At 38.2% G+C, this 25,602-nt stretch overlaps 1 protein-coding gene across 2 annotated transcripts in view; it reads left to right on the forward strand.

Moving 5' to 3' along the window:
- The window catches only part of ADAMTSL1 (ADAMTS like 1), a 462,450-nt gene that overhangs the window by 327,565 nt on the left and 109,283 nt on the right, over positions 1–25,602 (forward strand). For both annotated transcript variants that reach the window (XM_064502670.1, XM_026097815.2), the window contains 4 exons: positions 1,029–1,155; positions 7,924–7,998; positions 10,981–11,138; positions 24,606–24,717. In XM_064502670.1, the coding sequence (XP_064358740.1) occupies positions 1,029–1,155; positions 7,924–7,998; positions 10,981–11,138; positions 24,606–24,717 (472 nt within the window). The remainder of the gene's footprint in view (positions 1–1,028; positions 1,156–7,923; positions 7,999–10,980; positions 11,139–24,605; positions 24,718–25,602) is intronic.

Genomic DNA, 25,602 nt, shown 5'->3' on the forward strand with positions numbered 1-25,602 from the left:
ATGCAGGAAAATTGAGGGCTGAAATAAGCACTTTATTCAAAATTCTCTATGTTTATACACTCTGTACTTGGCTAAGAGTCCCAGCACAAACCCCTTAGAAGCAGAATATATAAACAAATCTTTTTTTCATTTCTTACTTTGCATCCCAGAATGCTAGAAAGTCTTTCATTTTATAGTAGGTATAAAGATTAATTATAACACTTAATGGACTTGCTTAATTTCTTGGATTTAAATTATTTGCATATAAAATTCACAACTTGGGTCCAGAATTCAAAGTTCAAATAAAAGGCCTATATTAATACTGAATAAATTTATATTCCATTGATTCTCCTGGCAACTATAGGTTGTTTGCGAACTTAGAAGCCTAATTTACTATTCAATTTTTAACATTTTGTAAAAAGCAATTAGCCCATAAGCATAAAGTCTGTTTCAGAGCATGGAATTGCACTCCTGATTCTCAGTTTTTTTGTTTTAACCATTTCCTCCTTCTTTGTCAGACCTTTAACAATATCTGAACACACGTTTTGATTGTGTGGAGTGGGATTATTGTCAAATGTAGTTAAAAACACATGGTTTTCCTGAGTGCTTAGTAGGTAAGACTTTCCTGCAATCACAGCCATATTCCTTGTCTGTCTGTACTGCACTTTGCTTTTATCTGTCTGATGCCTGACTGTCTGTCTGCCTATCTATTTCAGGCATTTTTTTTTTTGTGAAACTCGAAGATGTAGAATGTCTCATAGGACTCTGACCAAGAAGTATTCGCAATAGCCCCCCAAAAAGCCCTCCAACAATACTCTTTTCTTTCTCTGGACTGCAAAAGCCATTGAGTACTAATCTGCTCACTATCTGAAGTCTGAATTCAGTTCAAATTCCCAGCCAGATTTATTCAGCCTCTTTCATTGCTAACATACTTTATGGCCCTCAAGAGATGATGCGAGAGAAATTTGGCAGTAATTAGTTGCAGAGATGGATCAAGCAGTCATTCAGTAGGTGCTCGTGTTGAGCTGCACATCTTTCTTTCTTGCCAGATCGTCGGCTGTGACCGCCAGCTGGGAAGCACCGTCAAGGAAGATAACTGTGGGGTCTGCAATGGCGATGGATCCACCTGCCGGCTCGTTCGAGGCCAGTATAAGTCCCAGCTCTCAGCAAGTAAACGTAAGCTGTCCATTTTCCACCCTGAAGGGGGTACTGCTCCTAACTGACAGAAATTATGATATCACAGGGCCGGTATGGGTGGGTAAAGTGCCATCTTCCCCTCTAGTGCAATATACGTTTCTTGTCAGGTAGATTTCTCCCCGCTCTTTCTCATGCAGGCAGTTGAATGAGCACAGTCAAGTAAATCGTCCCATCATTTCTTCCCTCTTAGGTTAAGTCAGGCTTGCACAGACTGTGTCTCTGGCTTTGGGGGCAGACAGAGAAACACAGGGAGTTGTCACCCAGTTTATTTCCCCAGTCTGAGCTAGCTGGCCAGTTGGGAAGAGCTGGGGCAGGAGAAGAGCATTGTCTCTACTACCTATGCTACTCAGGCTAGGTTAGCTAGCTAGATGTATGATCCAGTCCATGCTGCACTGAAAATAGAGTAGTTTATGCTGCCCCCAGAGCATGGAGGAGCAATCAGGGGAAACTTTGGTGCTGTCCTGGCCCGGCATTCCTTCCCAGAGCTGCGCCTGCGGTGGCACTAGGTGCCGAGCTGCTTGCACTCTCAGCTAGGTGACTCAGTCCTGACCTCCAGGTCATTCCTACGTGGTAACTACAGACAGATGTGTGCTTTCTGGCACACTCACTGAACAAGTTTTAAGCCAGCTTCAACTTGAAAGCTGTATGGTGACATTGTGGTACAGTGACTGGGTTTATCCTGACTCTCAGGTAGATTTGTTAGCTGGGTTGCAGCACCATGGGTGGAGCTATGACAGTTTTGGTATTGAAGATAGGACATATCCGGCCAGTCTGAAGGATGGGCAAAAGTTTATAGGTCCTCACGCTGGTGTAGACATACCTAAGGAACCATGCATGTCACCCTACAAACCAGCCCCCAGCTCTACTCAGTTGCAGTAGAATTTAATCACACAAGATCTACCATTTTTGAGCATTTTTTCAATGGCAAATGATACATGACCTAAAAGTTTCTAATGACAGTGTAGTATCTGCTGAGGAGTGTGTGTTTATGCTTGTGGATTCAAATATAGACAACATTCAGTTTCTTTGAGGAGCAGAGAGGTGATTTTTACAGAATTCTCTCTTGTCAAAGAGGAAGAAGGAAGATACTCTTCTGTAGGGAGGAAGGAAAGAAATAATCCCCATATGAGTTTCCATACTGAGGCAGGCATGCATGTTAGAGAGCACAGGAAATAATGCACAAAGATTGGGAATGGAATTTCACCTCACTGTTACCATAGCTTTAATGTTCATGAGCAGATTCAGAAAACTCCAGGCTGCTTGAGACTTGGTATTATTTGCGAACTTTTTGGCAGATGTCTTTTTCTGTAGGAATAATTTATTGTTTTTCAGTTCTATTGTGGTAAAATGTTATTCCTCTCTTCTCTATTGAGGATCAAGGCACTAATATGTTAGGCACAAGTACTAATATGCTACTAAAATGCAGTTCCTACTCCCAGTAGTTTACTATTAAATATAGAATAAAGAATATAGGCAGAAGAGCAGATGGCAGAAAGCGTAGTCTTAGAGGGAGACAAATGTGAAAAGAATGTTAGAGAACAAATTGTTCAGACACGTTTGCTTGCAAATAGTTGTTTTACAGAACTGATGATGATAATCAAATTTTATAAGCATTCTTTATAAGCCATTTGGCACTATTTCTTTCTCCAGCTTTAGAAATACATTTTGTTATGCAACACAGTATGAATTTTGAATATAGTGAAAATGTATGCTTCTTCAAATTGACTTTTCACAAATGTAATGCCATGATTGCTTCAGATTCACGTGTGAATTAGTGTGCATGTTTTATGAGGGTTCACTCCCAAAAATATGTACTACTTATGAGGGATTAAAATGCTGAAGAGCTTTGAAAAATCCACTCAGTGCTTATTTTCTACCTTATCCTCCTCAGCACAACTTAAATATCTGTCAAATTAGCATTTTGGTCTGTCTCGTAACATATTGCTTATTTGCCACTGTAAATGTAGCTACATAAACATTTCTGTGATCAGGAACCTGATTTAGTTCCTTAGATGACTGTATTACATTTGGCTAGTCAATAGCTTAATTCCAGATGACCTCTTTAAAAGAATCCCTTTTCATCAATAATGTTGTCTAATTCTTCCTCAGTATGAAGAAGATAATAAAAGTGTATGTGAGTTACACTGCTATATAACATAAGAAAAATCAGAAGGAAAAAATGCAGTGACCTGTCATGAACAGAAGTTTTCTGTGGGTCTGGGATTTTTATTTCCCTTACACAGCAGAGCATTCAATCTTTAGGACTGTGCTAGGGGAACCAGGCAGTGACCTCTACTGCAGTGCTGTCCCAAAACTTTCTAGAAATTGTTTATTATCTCAAAACCAGCTCAGACATAGCACTAAGAGAAAATGAATTCAATATGATGAGCTCAACACTCATATCCAGTTCCTTTCTCTTTCCTGTTTATACCATGCGGAGGTGTAGGAGAAGGAAAAGACTAGAAAGAAATTCACAGAGCTTTTAAACAGTTAGCACTTGCCTCAGAAACAACTTCCTGAGTATTTATAGGGACAGTATAAATCTCCCAGAGGCCTCCAAAATGGAAGCATAGCAGGGCAGGAGGCAATGTGTCCTTGAATTCTCTCTTCCATTTTATGAAAAAGGAAACATCTGTGTCTATGCTCTTTTTTCTATTAAAAATTTAAAATAATGGTACAAAAGACTTCATTCCAGAAATATCCTTTGCTCTTAGTCCTCAGCTTGGGTAGGTCAGTCCTTCTGACTTTTCCTAAAGTGATTTTTTTTAAACAATATCTCTATTTGGAAGGAATGTAGATGGACTGCAGAGATGAATTCAAGCTGGCTTCTTTGTATTCACCACTTGTGTACTTAGAGAACTGCTCCCTTGAAGTGGTGCATGAATTGTGCTGATCACCTTATGCAAAGTTAAGGCTGCTAGTATTTCTCTAAAAGGGGAAATGACATCTACTAGAGAATGATTTATGTCTGATTAGGTTACTGTAACAGTAAATGATAGAAATTGCTGTCCTGAAGATATCATTCTAATAGATATCTGTCTGATTGCTCTTGCCATTGATGTCAAAAATAGATGCAGTTCCTGATTTCAGTTTAATACCAATAGAAGCAACTCGTGGGAATTGATGGTTGGACTGTACAGACATTGCATCAGAGTCCAGAACCAGAAGAAACTGATCTCTTTGATACAAGTACCTGACATACAAACTTTGGCTATGTCCTTTCATGTTTTCCACAACCATGGTCCTCCCAGTTATCTGGGACTCCCTCTTACTTCCCTATTCATCTTCTCTGGAGAAAACTGCCTGTTAACCACTTTGCACCTTTTCTTCAGAGCACCCCATGAGACTGCTGCATACTCTGCATCTCTACCTATCGTTTGTCTGAGGAAGTTGTGACAAAATATTCCTGTTCCAACTTTTAAGTGCCTCTTCACAGGAAAAACTCTTCAGTCTTATCACTGCTAGCCTTAGGAAATTGTCCTTCAGCCCTTACTACCTCTGCTTTGTGAAAGCAGGAAGCACTGTGGTAAGCATAAATCCCGCTGAGCTTTGCATTTCACATGAAGTGCACTAAGATTTCAAATAGAGAGCAACAACAAGATCAGGTAAAATATAGTCCTGGAAATAACGTGAAGCAGGAGAGACATGCAAAGAATATATTATATATAAGCTTGCATAATCTTTAAACTGTATGATTTTCAAATTGCTCTGTGACATACCAGTGGGTTGTCAACTATCCAGCACAGAGCTCATAACTGAGAGAGATCCAAGGCATTTGTGTGTAATAAAGACATGGGGAGGTCTAGGGCTTGTTTTAAATAAAATTTGTAAAAGGAATATTAACACTTTTTGAAAATGTGGAGTTACTGTTTTCCCAGACTCACTGCAATAAATGTCATAACACAAATGTCACAACAAAATGGTATATAATAATCACGGATTTTGTCCCCCCCAAATGGATTAGAGTTATTTGTCCTATTGGATGTCTCGAATATTAACTGTCAGAATGATAACAAAGAAGTTGATATTAGAATATCAATGTTTAATGAATGCTGTAATAGACTCAAATATTTGCCTTTCTGACAGAAAATTTGAATTCTGTGTAGCAATGGAAGGTGTTTGTGTTCATTAGTATAAATGATACCAGAGACATGTATGAGCAGAATATGTATTGAACATAGTTTGATCACAGTGTTCCAGAAGTCTCAGGAGACACTGAAGTTCCTGGATAGCTTGAGGAAATACACCATATCAAATTTTGAAAATGGAGATCAGATTCAGAAGAGCCTGGTCACAAATGCAAGGCATTACCTCCAAGCAACTCCTCTGGCACTAGGCAGTTTATCAGACTGGCTGCATTTGCCTCTTCCCTTCTGAGATATTAAGAGGCTATGAAAGTATGGAAATTTCAGCTCGTAAAGCTCGCCACTATAATAAGAGTGTCAGAAATTCCTATGGCTCATGATTTCATTTAAAATTAAAAAGGGTTCCCATTCATGAATTTAAGAAACTAGAAGTTTGGAAGAATAAACTTGTTTGAAAGAAGTCCCTGGTTTACATCTTGTATGTTTCCATCTCTTTCTGTTGCCTCTATTCACTCTTCTACATACATGTACCTTCAGCTTTCTTCTGCCACTCTTGAACACAAACACATCTGTGCAAGCTGCTACCAGACCTTCTAGAACACCAGCAGGGCGACTCCCTGGGCTTTATCCCAGCCCTGACAGGCTTAAAGTGGCTCTGACATAGAACCTCCGGGATGGTTTCTGTAGTAAGTGAACTTTTTTCTTGCTTTCCAAGCAATAGTAAAACAAAATTGTATCTTGTGCTCAGACTTTCACACATCCCATTAAAGCTATACCATGCTGAAAAAGGCAACAATTCTGTAGCGGGAGTGAATTTCACCTGGACCAGACAAGATTTATGAACCATTCATTGGACAGCAAGATAGAAAATATTGTAAATATGATACAGGTATTACACTTACAGGTCTAGACAGTAGCATGACTCTGTCTACTTACTGAATTGTGAGATTCCAGCCTGGCTTAGTAACATACTCCATAACCATTGCACAAAATGTGACAAGTACCAATTTCTGTTCAGCAAAGGAGCATGATTGAGCTACTGTAATATAGATACATAAACATTTTTTCTAATAGAAAAGGAAGACTAGGAGGAGTTGATTTGAGCATGCCCTTCTTTTGCTTTACAGGCCTTGTGACTAAGTAGAGATTTTTGTTTTTGCAACATCTGTGCACTGGGTTTCAAGAACATGCATTTACTTTAAAAATAACTTCCTTCCACCTTCTAAGATTACCTTCTTTCCAGGCTACGTTTTTAATGCATCTATGAAGCAACAACATTTCCATTTTAGAAAGTCATTTTGATACATTGTCATATGGCACATAAGTTTGTAGATGCTGCAGTTTAGAAATAGAGAATGGAAGGACCCACTCTCCCAGTCATTGCAATGGGGTGCAGAGTCAGAGGTATTATGTCCATTACAATGTCAGCATTATTAACTATTTTAACTGATTTAGCTAGGTTGAAATACTTTTCCTACTTTTGTCTGAACTCTGTTCGAAAAGTTGTGGTTACAGTTTATATCTCTGGGTGAAAGATAGTATGCTTTTAGTGGCTGAGTTAGTTTTACCTCACAAAGTAACACCTCTTTTTGAATGCAGAGCTACAGCTCTTGTTAGCAGGAATTGCATGACAGAGATGTAAGCGCAGTTCTAATGAATAAATAGTGAAAGAGGCTTCATTCCTTTCATGGCTACCACCTGTCCCCCTAAACTGTTCAGCTTACATGTTTTTCCTTTCCCAACATGTAGGTATAGGAGGAGGAGGCAGAAAGGACAGGGAAAGGTGAATGGTTAATGCAGGTTTATGTTCCTTGGACATCGCCTCCTTTAACCAGATGTAGAGTTCAGAGTGTTTTCTAGTGTAATTTCTCACCTTGCCTTCCTGTCTCACTTTAGGACATTATTGAGGTTGCTGGCTCTTTGGAAGTGCTGATCTAACTAACTTTTGCAGCAGCATGTGAACTAGATGTTAACTCACATTCTCAGTTTAGCTCCAGCACATCAAACTCCCAGGAAAGTTACTCGTGCAAGATCCTATGCTAAGGCCTACTCTAAGACATGTGACAGTGTAACGGGCTTCTGTTTTGCCAAAGGCTTTTGTCAGTAATGCAGAACAGGAAACAGATGTATAGCACTTTTAGCCAAGGTCATTCTAATTTAAGGTGTGAATAGGAATGCATTCCTGAGGGCAGCTGGAGATCATCACATAGCTTGGTCGGGGATGTGGAGAAGCTTTAGGGGTCAGCTGGGAAAGGTTCAGTTAAAGAAATGGGTAGTTCTGGTTAAACATCAAAATAGGTTTATGCTCCTGTACTTCAGAAAAAACATACCAATTGAAATAATTTGGAAGGGTTTTAATAGGAGCAATGATAAAATAGAAAGCTACCTGTTACTCTTCAAATCTAGAAATGGCTGAGGAGTTGACAGTAAAGAAAAATCAAAAGGTTTGGGTTCTTTTAAGAAGAGGGTTCTTTATCAAGTTTAACAACAGGGTTCTTTTCAAGAAGACTTTTAAAGTTCTCTCATAACTCAAATGGGATTTTTTAGTAATTCCAGAAGCTTTTCTTTTGACTTTTTTGTGAGCACTTATTTCACTGCTTGTTTGGAAACAGATGGGAATTTCTTTGCTTGCTGACTCCATGCGTTTTTACTTTTCCTCCAGTGGATGATACAGTGGTTGCTATTCCTTATGGAAGCAGGCATGTTCGTCTTGTGCTTAAAGGACCCGATCATTTATGTAAGTAGAAAAAGCTAGTCTACGCTTGTTTAAGAAAGTCGTGCTAACCTGCAGAGCTCTGTTTACCGTGTGGTGTCTGGTTTCCTTCTCTCAGATCACTGATTTTGACACATGGGGTGAGTGCTGCCCTCAGAAGCTCTCATCAGTCCCCATTGCATCAGTGGTACATGCTCGTTTCAGAACAGAGCTTGGCCAGTGTTGCAGAATCCTTTGCCCCTCCATAATTTTTCAGACATTTCTGTCTGTTTATGCTTTGGTTGGCTCACTTGGTGCCAAGTGCTTTTGTTTTAAATTAATAAAATATATCCCACTGAGTGAAGAAATATTCAGGACAGTAAAGTATAAGCTTCCCTACAGCTGAGCTTAGCCACCAGGCTGCTCATAACTTTAACACATTTCTGTTATGATAATCTCTCTCGCTCCCATAGACAAACACAAACACACATGTGCACACACAGAAAATTACAGTGAGAAAAACAGAAGGAGCATACACATATCAAGCCATGCTCTTTTGGAGTGATAAGGCTTCAGGGAGTTACACCCATTGATTTTGCTAACCCATCACTTGCTGGCTACTACACTTCTTCCCTGCTTTGCCTGAGCAGGAGCTATGCATCCCAGCAGCCTGTCTGGGAGAACAGTCTCTGCATTTGAGAATATGCAGAGAGCTGTAGGAAAACTCTTTTTTTTCCTTGAATATAAGGCTCTTTACATCCTTCCCTCCTACCTGCCAGTGCAGTCACTATTCACAAGCTGCTCCTTTTTTCATCAGCACTGAACAGAAGAATGCTGGCAAACTGGGTTTACTGTCAGAAAAATAGTGACTCCAGACAGTACTGCCTGCATAAACTGTCAGAAGCACAAACTACTGTAAAATAAATAGGCCTCCCCTTCTCCTTTTCCAAAAGGTAATGCAACTTTCCTGCAGCACAGATCCAGTTACAGTCCTCTGTGTTTGTCAATATAAATACAGTCAAGGAGAAACACAAAATCATTTTCTCCAGACTTCTTTTCCCAGTGTACTTATACTGAATGGCAAAATAAAGGGTGGATTATGAATCCTGTTCTGTAGTCCTCTGCTTATGTTGAAGAAAGCAGTGGGCAAGTCATAACCTTTTTATGGTTGTTTAGATATAGAAAACCTGTGGAAAATGATGAGCAAATTACAGGTTGAAAACTAAGAAAAAATATATAATGTTTTCTTACAAGCTCAAATACTCCCCATACTTCAGTTAGAAGTGGCCGTTTGGATATTCCTGAGCTGCTCCAGTAGGGTTGCTATTTCTTTGCCTCTAAATGATTTGAACTCTTCCCTTCTCTCTTGCCTTCTCTCACAGTATGCATATTCCTTTCCAAGGTAGCAAACATTTTCATATTTTTTGTTATTTTTGCAGTGAAATTGAGCTATGATGCTGCGTAGGGAGAAATGAGTTTTTAGCAGGAGAAGCTGATCTCAAGCTGTCTTCAGTCAGGCAATATCACATTTCAGAACAAAAAAAGAATTAAATCAGCAAGGTCTGCCAGATTCACTGATTGGAATTTAGATTAACTGCATTATGTAAACATGAGTAAGTCCAACTACATCTCTTTCTTATTTCAGATTCTCCATGAATCTTTTTGTCCACCCATCAAAAGCTTCTGTACATGTATGAGCTACAATCGGTTTGGAAGGGGGAGTATTTTGCCCTGTGAACTTTGGCTGTGGTAGAAGTCAACAGGAGGCTGACTATATATACACAAGTCTTAAAAATGTCTTTATAGTTGATGCATGCAGTTCCATGTAGATATAAATATATGGCCAAGTACATCACAAAGGAGACTAGTTTCACTGAAAACCACGCAATTCATTAATGCAGAGCAAATTCTCAATGTACTGCTCCAGCACCTTCCTTCTTGAATTAGTTCCTATGACCCATCCTGGAAAACAGTCTAATTGCTATAATCGTCTCTTTCTTTTCCTAATTAAAAACTTAATACATGCTAATAAAATCATTTCTCCCATTTTCCCTCTCTGAAAATATGATACTGTCATAGAATAATAATATGTCCCCATCCCCATTCAGATTTTCTCTTAGTTGCCTTTCTGTGTGGGAGAAGACATTCTGTATGATTTCACAAATAAATTTGTGAACAGCTTTGTAATCCTTCATGATGAAATGCATTGTTACTTTGAAATAATCAAATGAAACAGCTTACTGGTAAGCATACTGTAAGTCATAGTCTGGATCTGGCAGGGATATTAAGTGAATGATGCAACGGGTCTGCTTTTTGATATTTGATTTCCATTCAAAACATGATTTAATATGATTAATATGATTTAATAATCAGCAATAAAGATGGTGTCACTACAAAACTGTACCTGAATTATTGCCCACTTTGGGGCTGTAGAACATACTGAGAACCAAAGAGATAGCTCAAGAGAGTTTGACACTCCCCCTTCATTTCTTAGTTGAAATAGATCAGACTACCTGTGGAGAGAAGGCAGGATTGCTGTCATACTGATCTTCCTTTCCTGGACATCCTGCTTTCAGTTAATTACCTGTCATTGCAGCATGTGCTTAGTGACCCACCTTTGAACTAAGAGTTGGAACAGCAACTAACAAAGCCAGCACTCATGGGGGAAGGTCTGAGTCATGCGCGGCATAGAAGCGTGACTTACTGAGAGTGAGTTAAATGAGAGTAGATATGCCCAACTTGGAAAGGATTAATATGTCTGGGAAAGAGTAAAAGCATGTCCCATGGGTGAAGATGTGAACACAGACCTAGAAATCTGGAGGTTGAACAAGTCCAAAATGGGGAGGGAAGAGAAAGAAGAGAGGGAACGTATGGAAATATGAATGAACTGTGGAAAAGAACAAAAGACTTCCATTATGTCTAGTTTAGGAGGCAAATCTACATCTCCTCCATTATTCTTCCACTCTCACTTACTGTTATTTAAAATTATAATGCTCCAGTTCCCTGTTAATTTGCTTGGATTTTCAGACTTGGAAACCAAGACTCTCCAAGGTGTGAAGGGTGAAAACAGCCTCAGCTCTACAGGCTCCTTCCTCATGGACAATTCTAGCATCGATTTCCAGAAGTTTCCTGACAAGGAGATACTGAGAATATCTGGGCCTCTCACTGCAGACTTCACTGTCAAGGTGAGGGTCTTTGATCAAATACACTTCTTGTGGCAAAATAAAAATGGAGACAAGGTCAGTGCATTAGAAAGATGAGAGAGATTTTTTTAAGTTTAATTTCCCAGTAGACATTTACCACAGAGCCTAGTCTAGGATACCTCTTGAACTCTACATGAAATTCTTTATCAGTAAGTATCTTCATTGGATGCTCCTTGGAAAAGAGACTGAGCTTATGCCAAGGCAGGCATATCCAATGTGAGCCCTAAAGAGAAAAGATGAACTCCTTACAAGCAAAGACAGATTACTTTCTGTAGATGCTGACTAAGGTAGGTATAAATCAAAGGCCATGCAGCTTGCTTGGTCTGTGACAAGCAGAAAGAAAGAGAGTCTGTCTTTTTACTCCATAATTTGTGGGGGTTTTACCAGTGTAATTGCACAAAATACTGTAATGGAATGGAGAGTGAGGTCCCAAAGCTCCAAAATAAATGGGATGACTTTGCCTGAGAAATCATGGTGTCATTTTGAAGTTCTGCTTTGTGTTGCACTGGCAATAAGTATCAAATTGTTTCCTCCCATTACAGCATTTCTATTCTTCCAGGTAATATAAAACACATTGCTGGAAGCAGTACACACATTCTATAGGAAAACACACATACAAAAATGAACATTTGGGAATTGCAATAAAATAAATCCTTTCTCAGTAGGGTCAAGGAACTTGAAGGATTTCAGCTGTGAAACTGTAAAGCCTATATCATGTCCAGGGCTACATAAGTTTTTCACCATGGGCCCTGGAGACAGAGGACATTTGATTTAACCTAGAGCCAATGGCAACTATAATTTTGAATGATAAATTGGAAAACACAATTGGTGATTGGATTGGGTTGGGTTGGACTAGGTTAGATTGATTTGGAGCAGTGTCCTGTAGACAGTCTCCTGCCCTAGCAGTATGTTAGCAACTTCTCATCCAAACTAGGCCTATCAACAAAAGTGCCTGGTGAAGAGAGCCACAAAAAGAAAGCTGAAATTATCCGCACTGGTTCAGAAAGAGAAGTTTGACCCAAAGAATGCGTTGCTTTCTCTTTGCAGGTCAGAATGACTATGTCCCAACAAAACAGATGCTGGTCAGTTCAAAATGACCGGAACACTTAAATCTTTATCTGTATTACAGGTGACATCCAGATCATGAAAATCAGAATGACATAAATATTATGGCTCACTTTGCATTGTTAATGCTGGTATGGATTTAAGGCAGCTCAGTTAATTAGAACATACCAGCTAGAGACAGATAGTCAAGTAGATCAATGGATAAGTCCTGAAATGGGTATCAGGAGGGTTGGACTGCGTTGCTGGTTTTGCCATTGTTATCTTACATGGTGAGAAAAGCATCTTTACTTCTTTGTGCTTACCTTTCCCTCTACATCAAAGGCAGTGAGATATGCTGGTTAAACCACAGAACTGTACTTGTATGCTAAGTGTCTGGACAGTAGGAGTGCACAAGCTGGCTAGGTGCAGGCAGAGTCGACACTGCCGAGTTCTCTCTACCTTTCTATCAGTGGTGACAGCTGGTACAGTCTGTCTCCTCAATATGGATTTGGTTGGGAGAACTTAATGTCCTTGAGAACTCTCCCCCTCAGTCAAACATGTTTGGAATTAAACAGTGCTTGAAAGTAATTAGGGTGAGTTAGCAGACTGCCTAATTTCATACGTCTTGTTTCCATAGGAAACCAGGCTAAGACAGTAGAAAATCTCATTGTCTCATAGAGAAAAAATTATCGTGAACTTCAACGTATTCCTGTTTAGGCCACACATCTGAACGGAGACAAAGTTTGAGGCATAAATTACATGATAGCTAGGTACAAATGAGCAGGTTATTCACTGAAAGACAAGTTTTAAATCTATGAAAAATTCCCTCCAAGTTCACCTTGGAAAAAGCTGCTGCTTTCAAGTAGAGATTGAACTATATTCTAATAGTTCTGCCATGTGTTTGCACCTTTGGAAATTCAGGACCGCATGACTCAATAAGTGTTAATTTGTTCAGATATTCATGATGTAAGCGAGTATAGAAAAATGCACAGACAACCCCTTGCCCCTGTTCAACTTTGTAGGAACTTTTCTAAGGCTATCCTTAGGATTTGCCTTGTATCAGGCACCTAAAAATTTCTTTCATTTGAATCATGTTTTTTTTTTTAATAGCAAATACAGAAGATACTTTAGCTATTGCTTAGTGCAACAATGATAGTATTCCAAACTATATAATTATTCATTTAACAAACTTTTATGGATTTTTCATTTGTTTTCATTTATTAAATTTTGTTAGATACAGGAGCGTACAGACAAGAACAGCTATGATAGGAGTACCCAAATGCAGGCTTACCTCTCAAGGCATGTGAAACTTGACAACTACTTTTCTTACTTACTCCAGTGATGACTATTTGACCTTCAGTTTATGAAGATAATGCACTTTTCTGAAAAGCAGATGAAAGGCTTTGCTATAGTGGTAGCAAGGTTGCCTTACAAAGGGGGATCTCTTTTCGGTGTCCAGATTTACTTTCCTGGAAAAAAAGCAACTCTGAAGCAAACAGATCTGAATGAATTTGTAAATATAACGGAATTCCAGTTATGGGATGATTGTTTCCAGAATTACTGCTAGGGTCCTTTTCAATTGACTCTGAATGCTTTCATTCAGTGAAGTCAAACTAGATGACTTGATAGAATCCTCTCTATGCAAACATTGCGTTGTCACTGGCTAAAAAGTAAGATCACAAGTAAAAACTCAATGGGGAGTTGACATTTGAGTTTGTTTATTGATGACACGGAGTGCTTTAAATTACAAGAAGCAACCTCATGCTGTTTCTGCAAGAGCTGAATTGTATAGTTGCGAAGATTTCTTTTACTTCATACCAGTCAGTGGTATATTCATAGTGTGCAAGCCTATTTTATTTAGCTATACCTTTGGCAGTCTTTACAGGACGAGTAAATGGTAAAAACAATTCAGTAAAACACCAGCTCTGTTTTTGAAAAATGAAGGTCTTAGCACAGAATGCTATTATATTCATATTTTATATGATGCTATTTATATTCATAATTTGAATGTTATAAATCTCCTTTATAAATTATTAATGTCGCTAATGCAGAACGCTAGAAAAAGACCCACCAATGCTTAAAATCTGCTTGATTCCTATTACTAAAATTCTGAGGAATTCCCTGTCTTAATTGCTTTTTAATGCAAAATTCTGATTCATATAAACAGAAATATTTTTCAGAAAAAAATGTATCAGTTTTGATAAACTCCTGGTAAAATGAAGGTCACTTTCACTTGGAAATCTTTCTGGCTGACAGTGTGATCTAGAGAACAGAGCAGTAATGTGAAATAATGGGGCTTGACCTTTACTGGCAAACCTGCCATTAATCTATGGTGTTACCTAAGGCCACACATTCACCTGTCTGTGCTAAAAAGTCTCCTCTGTCTGTATAGTCTGTTTCATACTTGGAGTGACCATTTCATATTACACATATACACTTCTCTGAGCCTCTGTCAGATGGCTTCTACAGATGATATTATAATGCTAACAGTAATTACTGTTTGATTGTTTAAAGCAACTAGCACTGCTAATTTGAACAAGATGGGGTATACGTTCAGTGGTTCCAGTTTGAGGTAGCAAAGACCATCGAGCTTAGAACAAAGTCTGCTAAGAGATGTTGTTCAGATTTAGGCCTGGTCACAGGAGAAAACAGTCTGGATCTAAACCTGACTAGACTAGGTTTTTGTTGGTTTTCAATCCCTGGTATCAGGCTGAGTGCTTGTTCATAGGACCTGCATGGACCACTAGGTTGGCAGCAGTGATGTATAGACTTAGACAAGATAAATGTTAGTCAGAGATATATGGACTAGGGTTAGATTTGTGTTGACGATATTTTTTTGTGCTTCTAGGGCTGACAAGCTGTGGTTGAGGACTGGGGCCAGAATAGATTGCCTGGCTAATTTTTATGCCAGTACTATCAGAGGACTGCCATCTCCTGTAGATATAATGCAGGCTATGTTCTCTTGAGCAGACTTAACATCAGGATTAGGATTCTGGCCACCAATTAGCCAAAAAATTATAGTGAAGGTAGAGGTCAAAACTGGATGCTAGGTTACACAGAGCATGAGTGCTGGCCGGATGCCTTTTACCTTAGTTGTGACCTAGGACTGGCTGAAACTGCTGGGGAGAGAACTGCATTTGGGTTAGAGTCCAGGGTAACAAAAGAGGTTGGAGCTTAATCCAGCTTCCTGGGCCTTGCAAGGGCTTGTAGGAACCTGTGCATGTACCGGTGACTCACCTGGCCCAGGCTGATGGGCTGCATCAGGCTCAGGCCAGGATGGGATTAAACAAACAATTCTGAACCAGGAGCACACAGTGATTTACCTCATATAACAGAATAAGAAATGGCTTCTATGCTTGCTTTAGGGCAGACACCAGCAAGGATTTACTACTTATGGCTGGCTTATTTTTGGATTTTAAAGCTGTTACTGTGTGAGGACAGGGCGTGATGTCAGTAAGGGACTTCTGTGTAGGTTGGTTCTGATGCTGGCAAAGTTTTCCAGAGAAGGCTATGCCTGAGATTTGGGAGATGGTTACAGGTCAGATGGGAAGTGGCAAAGGGTCTAATCCTGCAAGCCGTGGTAGGCCAAGGCTAGGACAGTATTCCTAGGAGTAGATGAGCAAGAATTAAGGCTGGGCTGGCAAAAGTAATTAGTAAGAGTTAAAGTTTAATTGTGATTATGTTAAATAGGTGACACACAACACAATGACCTAAGCATTTTGCTGAATCTAGAGGAGACCACTCAAATATGGTCTCGGCCATAAAATTATTACCTCTTGAGATAAGTGGCGTGCTGAGATCTCTTCAATAGAGTGAAGACTGGACCCAGCAAGTCTTCAACCTATATTTGGTGGTGGTGGCATCAGCCTGTATTTGCATCCAATACTTTTTTTTTTGTAGTAATAGCCATTAAAAAATCCGTTCCGATTTCCTGGTTTCCTAAAAAGATAACTTCTGTAATAGTTTCTACATCAAGTCCACAATTAAAGGCCATCCTGAAAACAGACCTAATCTTTATTTAACTTGACTAGATCTCTGCAATAAGTCCAGCAAAGTTATTTTCTGAAGAAAAAATCCTTTTCCCCCTATTATGGTAAATTTGGCAAAATTTATCAGAAATAGTAGAAGCTATGTAGTCTTCTTTTGGAAATGCTGTGCAGATTCTATTTCATATCCACTTTTTTCTTCTATTTAACACAAATTATTTGAATTAATAATTCTTAGAACATCACTAGTTTTCTGATTGCATATTCCATTTGTAATTACATTGAAACTGCCATACTAGGTCAAGCTAATAGTCGGCTTCATCCAAGTTTCTGTTCCAGAGTGACTATATTTATTTCAAATGTATATATATATACATATATATATAAAAATACATATATATGTACACACACATATATATGTGTTTGCCCTTTGACTACATTTATGTCTTGGGACAGGTTCTATAAAATAAGGAATACTTCCTATTTTTTAATCTTCCATGTAATAATTTCATGGATTCCTTCTGGTTCTCCCACTATGAGGAATGGTAAATGGTCACTGCTCATCCATTTTCTCCATGATGTCTATAACTTTAGAGACCTCTATCATATCACCTGTTGCCTCTTTCCTGATCTGAGGAGTCCTATTGCATTTAATCTCTCCTTTCATCAGAGTAGGTCCATACAAAGGGTATTCTTATTTCCCTTCTCTGTGCCTTTTCTAGTTCCACTCTACATTTTTGTAATTATAATATCTTATAATATAACTAAATATATATATGTATTTAGTTATATTGTAAATAGTTATAGATAGATAGTTATATTATAAATATAGTTATAAGATATTATAATTACTAAAATATATAACTATTATGTAAATATATCAATTTATTTTATATAAATATATTTACATTAAATATATATTTGATTTAATAAAAAGTAGTTTAATATTTATTTAATATAAATACATATATAATATATCAATCTATATTTTTAAGAATAAGTGACTCGAACTACACATAGTGTTCAGGAGACAACTGTATTCTACTTGGTGGTACAATGTCCTGCCCTTTCTTCCTTCTCTGTGAATTCATAATGTTCTATTAATCTTTTCAATTGCTACTGCACGCTGAGCTGACATTTTCAGAGGAATGCCTATAGCAATTCTTCGTTTTTATTCCTGAATAGTAACAGCTAATGTAGAGACCATTTCATGTATAATTACCATGTATAATTAAGGTTGTTTTTTTCCATAGGCATTATTTCTTTTTCGTTGAATTTGAATTTAGTCTGCCAAATCTTTGAGGGGTTTTCATAGCCCGTTTCACTTTTGCCTACCATCCATAATTTTTTCAGAAGAAAATTTGGCCAGCTTACTGTTGGCCAGTTCACCTGATTATTTGGGGTCTGGCTGATGACATATATCCTAGCATGCCTGTGGAGTTCTACAGGTAATCTTCTATTATTGCAAAAGCTGTTTATAGGACCCTCATCTTTTAACCAGTCATTACTCCGTGAAAGAATCCTCTTAAACCAAGTTCCTTTAGGATCTTTGTTGAGGGACCTAAAAAAACTGTTCTGAGAATCCAGATGCCTAAGTCACCTTTATTAGTGTCCATCATGATTCTTTGGCAAGGGAAACTACTAAGCCTGGAGGGCATCACCCTTCTTAGGAGACATCACTGAATTCTGCTCTTTATTTTCATTCCACCTATTGAACCAGTACAGAGGTCGAGCTTATTTGTTTCTATTTTCATAGATTGCTCATGTAGCCCTTCTAAAAATTGCTCTTATAACATGTTATTCTTTTTTTCCTGTGGTTTAAACACTAGCCTTTCCCTGATGATAAGCTAAAAGGTATCATACATGATTTTTATTCTTGAATTCTTCGTACAATACAGATTGGAAACTGCTAGGTGAGTACTGTTTGGATCCGGAGATTTGTTACCATTAATCTTACATATTTGTTTAAAATACTGCTGGTCTCTTCTACTGTCAGTTTTTAACTGTTTCTATTTCTCTAACAAATTGTCCCCTGAATTTTTGCTTTTCCTTTCTGCTAGCTTTATTCTGGCATCATGTGTAAGTTTCCAAAATTTATCTGTTTCAAAAACCAACTTTAAGTTGTTTTTTGTGCCTTAGTGTCAGCTTTGTTCAGTTTGCTTCATTATCCACAACACTTTTGTGGTAAATACTGCCACTTCTATATTGTCCATTCATTCTTATACAACATCTACCACAATAGGATCCTGATTTTTTTAATGACTTTCTTAGGTATTGCCGTAATTCAAATAATGATAATAAATATTCTCCTACATTTATTAGCATTTTATCAGTTTACAGTAAGATTACAATTAAATAACACTTATTTTTACAAAGAAAAAGAAGTATGTGTAGTAATGGCATTCTGCCTATGTTTACAATTTTATTATGTTCAGCATGTTGAAACTCAGCAAGTAACTTTTGGATGAGTTTATATTTTATAGTCTAGTAAAGAATTTAAACCTTTAGAAAAGTGAATCTCAAGGCATCTGAACAGGCCTGAATTTCACTTGTAATAATTTTTAAGTAATTTAATTAAATATGGATAAACTGAAATGTGGAAAAAGCAACAGCACTAATGAACAGCAGCAAAGTATTTGTTAAAAATTCTCAAATATTTTCCTTTTTATTAGTTAAATTTGTTGTAACCAAAAACAAAAATCTTGTTTTCTGTGATATAAATGCAAATGGCCATTTTTCCATGCTTAACTTGTATTTTAATAATTGTGAAATCATTGGATACAGTTATAAAAAGATGTAGTACCTTGTTGATGTCTGAAGTAGAAGCAGTAAACTCCAAGAAAAATGCAGTTGTTTTTAACAACCTAATTATTTCAGTCAGTAGGAAAACTTGACAGAAAACAAGGATTAGTTTCTGGAAAGCAAAAAGGAAATTATCAACTGAGGGATGACAGACCATTGGCCTGTTTGGAATGCAGAGCATTTGAGAGGTAGTATCTGTGGAAGAAAAAGGGGCAAAAGGAAGGCTTAATAATCCATAAAATCAATGTCTATTGAGTTTGCTATTGTTTGCATTCAGAATATTTATGTGTTATTTCCCAGAATCATCTTCTGAAGGCATCCACTGAAGATCAGGATGAGAGACCAGAAGTACAGTGTTCATGTTTTGTGAAAAATAATCTTCCTCAGTAACCGAGTACTTCTGGGGTTTTGTTGTTTCAATCACGTCACTTTCAGGAATGCATTTAGTGCATGGGATGACGTATTACCTTCTGGGATAAGCATAATGATTGTTCCCTCAGGTGGAAGGGAGGGGTATTGTTTGTGGTCATTATGAAAATGTATTGATGAGTGTCACATTTCTCATTTAGTGAGTCATAGTAAGTTAGTGTCTTGAGTTTGTAAGGGTAAAGAATTGTTTGAAGACTAGGGCAGAAGATTCTAGGAAAATTCTCTCAAGGTATAACATTCTGTATAGGTTGCAATGGTTCAAAGATTTTATGTATATATTCATATATATTCAAGTAGGGAATGGTGTCTGATACCAGAGATGCACAGTCACGGCTATTCCTTTTGGTCAAATAGTAAGTCTGTACAAGGGACTAGTGTAGCTTGCTCAAAGGTGCATGCTCTTATTCTGGGAGCATGTCACTGCTGCTGAAATTACCTTTCTGTTAAAGAGCAGGTGTTAGGGGTGGTGTCCACAGAACAGATACAGCAGGGCCTTTGTTGGTGTATTTGGGATTGCCCTTCATTCTGTGGAGGTCTTCTTGGTTTAAAAGCTTCTGCTTCTTTTGCCTTTAGTAGTTGGCTCTGTGCAGCTTATAATACCTCTTGTAGTTGATGTAATGGGTTTCCCTGCTGCCAACTATCCTAGTCAGTTCATTGCACAGATTTTCAGTCTGGTTCTTCCTTTGGGGATAGTAAGGGGATTTAAGAAAAGATTTGAACTCTAGCTTTCTATTTTGACCTTGTGAGAAATTCAGTTTAAATACTTCAGTAGTAATTTAAAGGAACACAGCTCCATCAAAGTTTAGTCTTCTTTGCTGGTGAGCAGGTTTGATTCAGGGATGTTTTGCATAGTCCCTGGTAAACTGGTGATACGTAATATAATTTCCTGGTGATTTCTCTGGCTGATTTAGAGGTTGGATTGAGGAGTTCCCTCTGTCTTTCATTTAAAAATAACCCCAGAAGCCAGCTGACCCAAAACAGGGCTGTCACAGTCAAGGGATATGAATTCAGCAGCAAACGGTAGATATGTTCCCTGGAGCTCAAAGGCAAAGCTTTCCCCGGGCTGCAAGGGAATTAAAAAGCAAGTTCAAAGAAATGATAGTGTGGTTGTATTTTAGACAGTACATTTGAAAGCCGTCAGCATCTCTAGTGATTTACAATTTTTTGTATTGTTACGCTACTTGAAACAAACCTGTAAAATTAATTTCCCATATCTGGCTCCTATTTCTGCTTCATGAACAAATTACGAACAGCAACAAATCTCTTGCACATCCTCATTCTCTTTCAGTGTAAGGCATCACTACGTACAAATAGGGATATTAAAACACTCTGAAGTAGAGGAAGGAAAGCATTATACAAAAACTTTGTTTTTACTGACATGGAAAGCACAAAATTACATATACCACATGAGGATAGTTCTCTACATATTCATCCTCAGTTTCTTTTTGTATTACTTAGTATACTTCAACATTGAAACTTAGCATTAATAAACCAAACCTGATGATTTATTTGGCACTTGTCAAAAGCATCTATAAAAATGATGCAGAAAAATTGTTAGAACTTTTTTAGTAGGCATAGTGATGACTTAGTTAGATCATAACGTACCAGATAAAACCTCATAGGAGAAAAGATAGTATAGACTAATGATCCTCTTTCGCTGTCCCAGAGTTTGTATTATAAACACACATGCAGAAGAAATAAATGAGCTCTTTCCTCCTCTTCCAACACAGTTACGACAGTTTCATAAAATAAGAACATTTTATTGAGTACACCTTTGAGTACACCTATTGTGATTTAACCCTACAATTAATATTGATAACTCCTTGGTATATAGGGAAGAAAAGGATTAATACAGACTGCTGCTAAACCTCCACAACTGTCAAAGTAAACTTAGTGTAGTTTTGTAGGCTAGACTATTGTGGTCTTCAGCGTACACAAACAAATGTTTCAGGCACATGCTGACAAAATCAAGCAGAGTTGGGGTTTTTTTCCTAATGTGAATATATTCAACCTAAGGGTCATAGGAAAAGCTTAGCACAGTGCTAAGGTGAAATCGAATATTGCAGTCTAATGGCCCCAGAACTGGTCAGATCATTCAAAAACATTATGCTGCTTTTGTTTTCCAGGTATCAGGTTTGTTGTTTTCATTCAACTGTCTGTGAACATTCCCAAATCAATATTGTGTTTTTCCAAATACCGAACTGCACCATTCTAGACAGTCATTTCTGAAAACAACTTAAAAATGCAGTCTGTGAGATACAATTTTTTCAAGTTCTTTCTAATTAAGAAAAGAAAAAGAAAGAAATCTCCAGTCAGCAATTACTGTTGACAAGACAGTTAACTTTTGGTGGAGTCTCACTCTTTGTGAGACTGTTGATCTGCTTTTGGACCTTTTTTTAGCCACAAAGTGGGGGGTACTGTTCTGATGTTCTGAATGCCCCAAACTCCCCAGAGACCTAGAGGAAGTCAGGGATGCTCCCAGGCGTGGGGGGTTTCAACGCACAGAGCAGGGCTGAACTGTCATTGCCTTCTCTTGATAAACTTAGGATTTTACTTACAGGAAAGTGAATGACTGCTGTTTTTTCCATTTTAGTGACCTGAGGATGCAAAACAGTTGTAAGAAAGATGCAAAAAAGTTAGAGGACTTCTTCTAGGGACTGTTGTGAAAGAGTCTTATGTATTGACTGTCTTTGAAGGACTGGCATTTCTCATAGCTAGCAAAGTGCTGGAGAAGGGATTGCCAGGCACTGCAGGTGTCAGAAATTTCACCACACTGCAGATGTGTATATTTCTCTAGGTGGAAGTTGGCCTATGCAGCAAAACCAGTATATTTCTTTAAATATTTAGGTATCATGCCTCACTTTCTGAATCCTACAAGGCTCAAGCAGCTGCTGATGTTTTCTCCTGGATCGGGATCTTAACTTAAACAAACTGTCAAACAAAATCAAAAAACATTTTTGCTGCATGGAATCACCATGTATTGGTTATTCTTGTGCCTATAGTACTCCTTAGAAAAATAAACAATATCGTGTCTGGTTATTTCACCTTGCTTGTTTTGTATCATTTTAGCTACGTGGTTGTGGCTCACTGTAATTCTTTTCCACCTATGTTGTTATCATGACTATATAAGTGACTTCCACTTTAGGCTGGAAGAGATTTGCATCTGTCTTTTCTCTCTGTCAAAACAGACAGATAATTCTGCAGACACGCAGGAATTGTCTGCAGGGAGAGGGGTTCTTATGTCCTCCTGATTTTTTATGTGAATATTTTTTCCTCCCCTTCCTTTTATAGTAGGCTCTGTGTGAGCTCTTGATCTGTTCACCATGATTCTCCAAAGACCACACTGCTGGGTAGATCTTTTGGTTTTCAGAATCACTGATAGTCTTTTAAAACTGAAGAGGAAGAGCAGAATTCTCCCTAGTGAATTCTTTTTCTGCATATTCAGATCAGAGACCTCCCTGAATGGCTTGCAGCACAATAGAACATTTTCCCAGGAGTGTTGAGTCTTTCATGAGCTAAGAAGGATCTTTCTGAAGTGTGTGATTAATGTACCATCCCTGCATGAAGAATTAGATATCCTGTTTCTGACACACAAACCCAAATGACATTAATCTGTGCAAAAGGCCCCCCATTTGCTGAAGAAGCTGTATTTCTACAGCTGTATTTTTTTTCCTGTTGGGAATTTACATCACTGTTTACTCTAATTAGAAAAAGGCAGCCTTAGTCTCAGAGGGCCAGATCTCTTACAGCCCTGGACATATCCTCTGGCATTTTTGCCTTCCTCCTTCTCTTTAAGAGTTTCTGTGATTTGTAATCATGTTTCTGTGCATGTACTGGGGAAAACACAATAAACAACCAGATTACTCTGTTCAACTCAATTTGTCATATTTTTGCTTCTGTTTTTTAGTCTAATATTTTCTCTTTGATGGTGGCTCTCAGTGTTTAGAAAGAGAAAAGGAAGGATAGATTGAAAAATGTTTCCAAAGCAGGGGTGTCTTGTTGAAAATGTAGGGAGGGAAAAGAAGGCAGTATTGAAACATTTTAAGCTGATCTGAAAAAAGGACAAGGACAGTCACTTTTCAGAGTAGTAGTAGTTGCTTTTCAGAGTAGGAATACTTGGAGTAGGACTTGGTGAAGGATGCATCTTTCCTGGTTGTGACTTCTCAGTTTTCCATCCTGCTATGTGCCTCATGTCACTGATGCAGAGATGCCCAAGCAGCACCAATGCATCATGTCCTAAGAACAATGAACAAGGAGAGGCCTATAGCAGCATTCTTGGTCTTCCCTTGCCAGATGCTCAGGGGAGGGGTTGGACAAGGACTGCCCTGTGGAGATTTTGAAGTCTCCATGACTATATTAAGCAGCAGAGGTGTCAAACAGGAGGGCTTTTTTTCCTGGGCTCGGTACAAAGAGACCCACTTTAGAAGAGTAAAAGTCTCTTTCCATATTGCACTGCTTGCACTACAAAGTCTGGTTTAAAGTAGGAAATCCATTCAGCGTGCAAAGTACCCAAAGCGTTGTGAAGCTCAGATGGCTTAAAAGTGACCAGTATTTACACACTCTCAAGAGCTTTCTGTACATTCACTTAGCTTCAGCCAAGAGTCCAGGTCTATGACAGAAAGGAGGATTTTTAGAGCCAAAATGAAGTGAGCAAAGACTCTGGGTGCCACAGAGAAGAATGAGAGAGAGAGACCTCACGTCAGAAATGAAAAAATCCTGCATTAGAACTTTTATACTTTGTATTTTTCACAGCACAGCCTCCTATTTTTTGCCCTTGACTGTCTAATATAGTATACTTGGTCTCAGAAGGTGCCTGGGAATGTTAAGGATCTAACATCCATTTGAATGTGGCAGGGAGAGACAGTAGGTAGGTGATCTTCTGATGGAATAAAAATCAGCCCATAACCTTTGTCTCCATAAAATTATTCAGTATTCATCTCTTCATTATTTCAGAACATCATCTGTAAAACACCATTAACCATGCCCCCCAACAATTTATTCCACTATAATTTCTGGTGGGGGTTTTGGCATTACTGCCAAATTATTAATTACTTTGTGCATCTCATTTTCCTATTACAAATTACTTCTGGTATTTCATATAGTGTCTGGTATCTGCAAGATGCTTGTGGCAGAATGTTTCTGCCTGGTATTATATCAGGTTCACCCTCTGGCATTACATCTTTTTCAGATCCGTTATGCTGGTGCAGCCGACAGTTCGGTTCAGTTTATCTTCTATCAGCCAATCATTCACCGATGGAGGGAAACTGATTTTTTTCCTTGTTCAGCATCCTGTGGAGGAGGTAATGAATTACCGCTGTATTCCATAAACTGTCATCTGCATAGAGGATCTATTCCAGCTCCAAGACTGGGATTTGGACCTTTAAAATGGGCAAAATTTGAACATGAGCATAGCTACATCTAAACGAAAGGAAGGATGTAGTAACAGTGGTATTGTCTGTGGGTTTTTTAACAGCATAGCAAGCTCTGCACTTTGTGTCTGAAATACACGTCTGCATTTAATGCTATACCTAGCAAACTCAAGGACTTTCAGCCCTGGGCCTGATGGGATTTGGGCCTGCTTTAGAATCACAAAATGTCACCTTTCTCCATTCTTCCCCACTCCCCATTAGTAATTTTACTCTTCTGAAATGAAGCTCAGTGTAAAAGTCTTGCTGTCTAAGAAATCCTGGCCTTTGGATTCTTTTTCTCCTCTAGGCTTCTGAGTTTGTATTTGATGTTATTGATTATCTTTTTTTTTCTCACTACATGTGATTTAAGACAGGAAAAGTCATATTTCTTAAATGTCTACAAGTTCGTGTTTAGCATTTTGAGGGTACCTGAAGAAGATATCACTTAATAGGATGCATGCAAGGTTTTGCATTAAATTTTAGCCCACTTCTGACAGGCTGGGACAGGGTGGGTGTTGTTCTGCTGATGCTCATGAAATGCAGAAGTCATCAACGTCAGTGACTGCTCATCTTTTTATTCAGTCTTTTACCAATTTAAATTACATTAAAGGCAAGAACATGTATAAAAAGGTGACAGACAAGCTGCTTTTGCCAGCAAATGGTAATAGTACATAATGATGTTCCTGTGATTTAGTTTTGTGTGTGATGATTTTTCTTGGGAAATCAAGCAAATTTACTACTTTGGCTTTCTACCTATTTTTTCTACCTCTCATTTGG

Source organism: Dromaius novaehollandiae, chromosome Z (genome assembly GCF_036370855.1).
Source record: "Dromaius novaehollandiae isolate bDroNov1 chromosome Z, bDroNov1.hap1, whole genome shotgun sequence".
NCBI lineage: Eukaryota > Metazoa > Chordata > Aves > Casuariiformes > Dromaiidae > Dromaius > Dromaius novaehollandiae.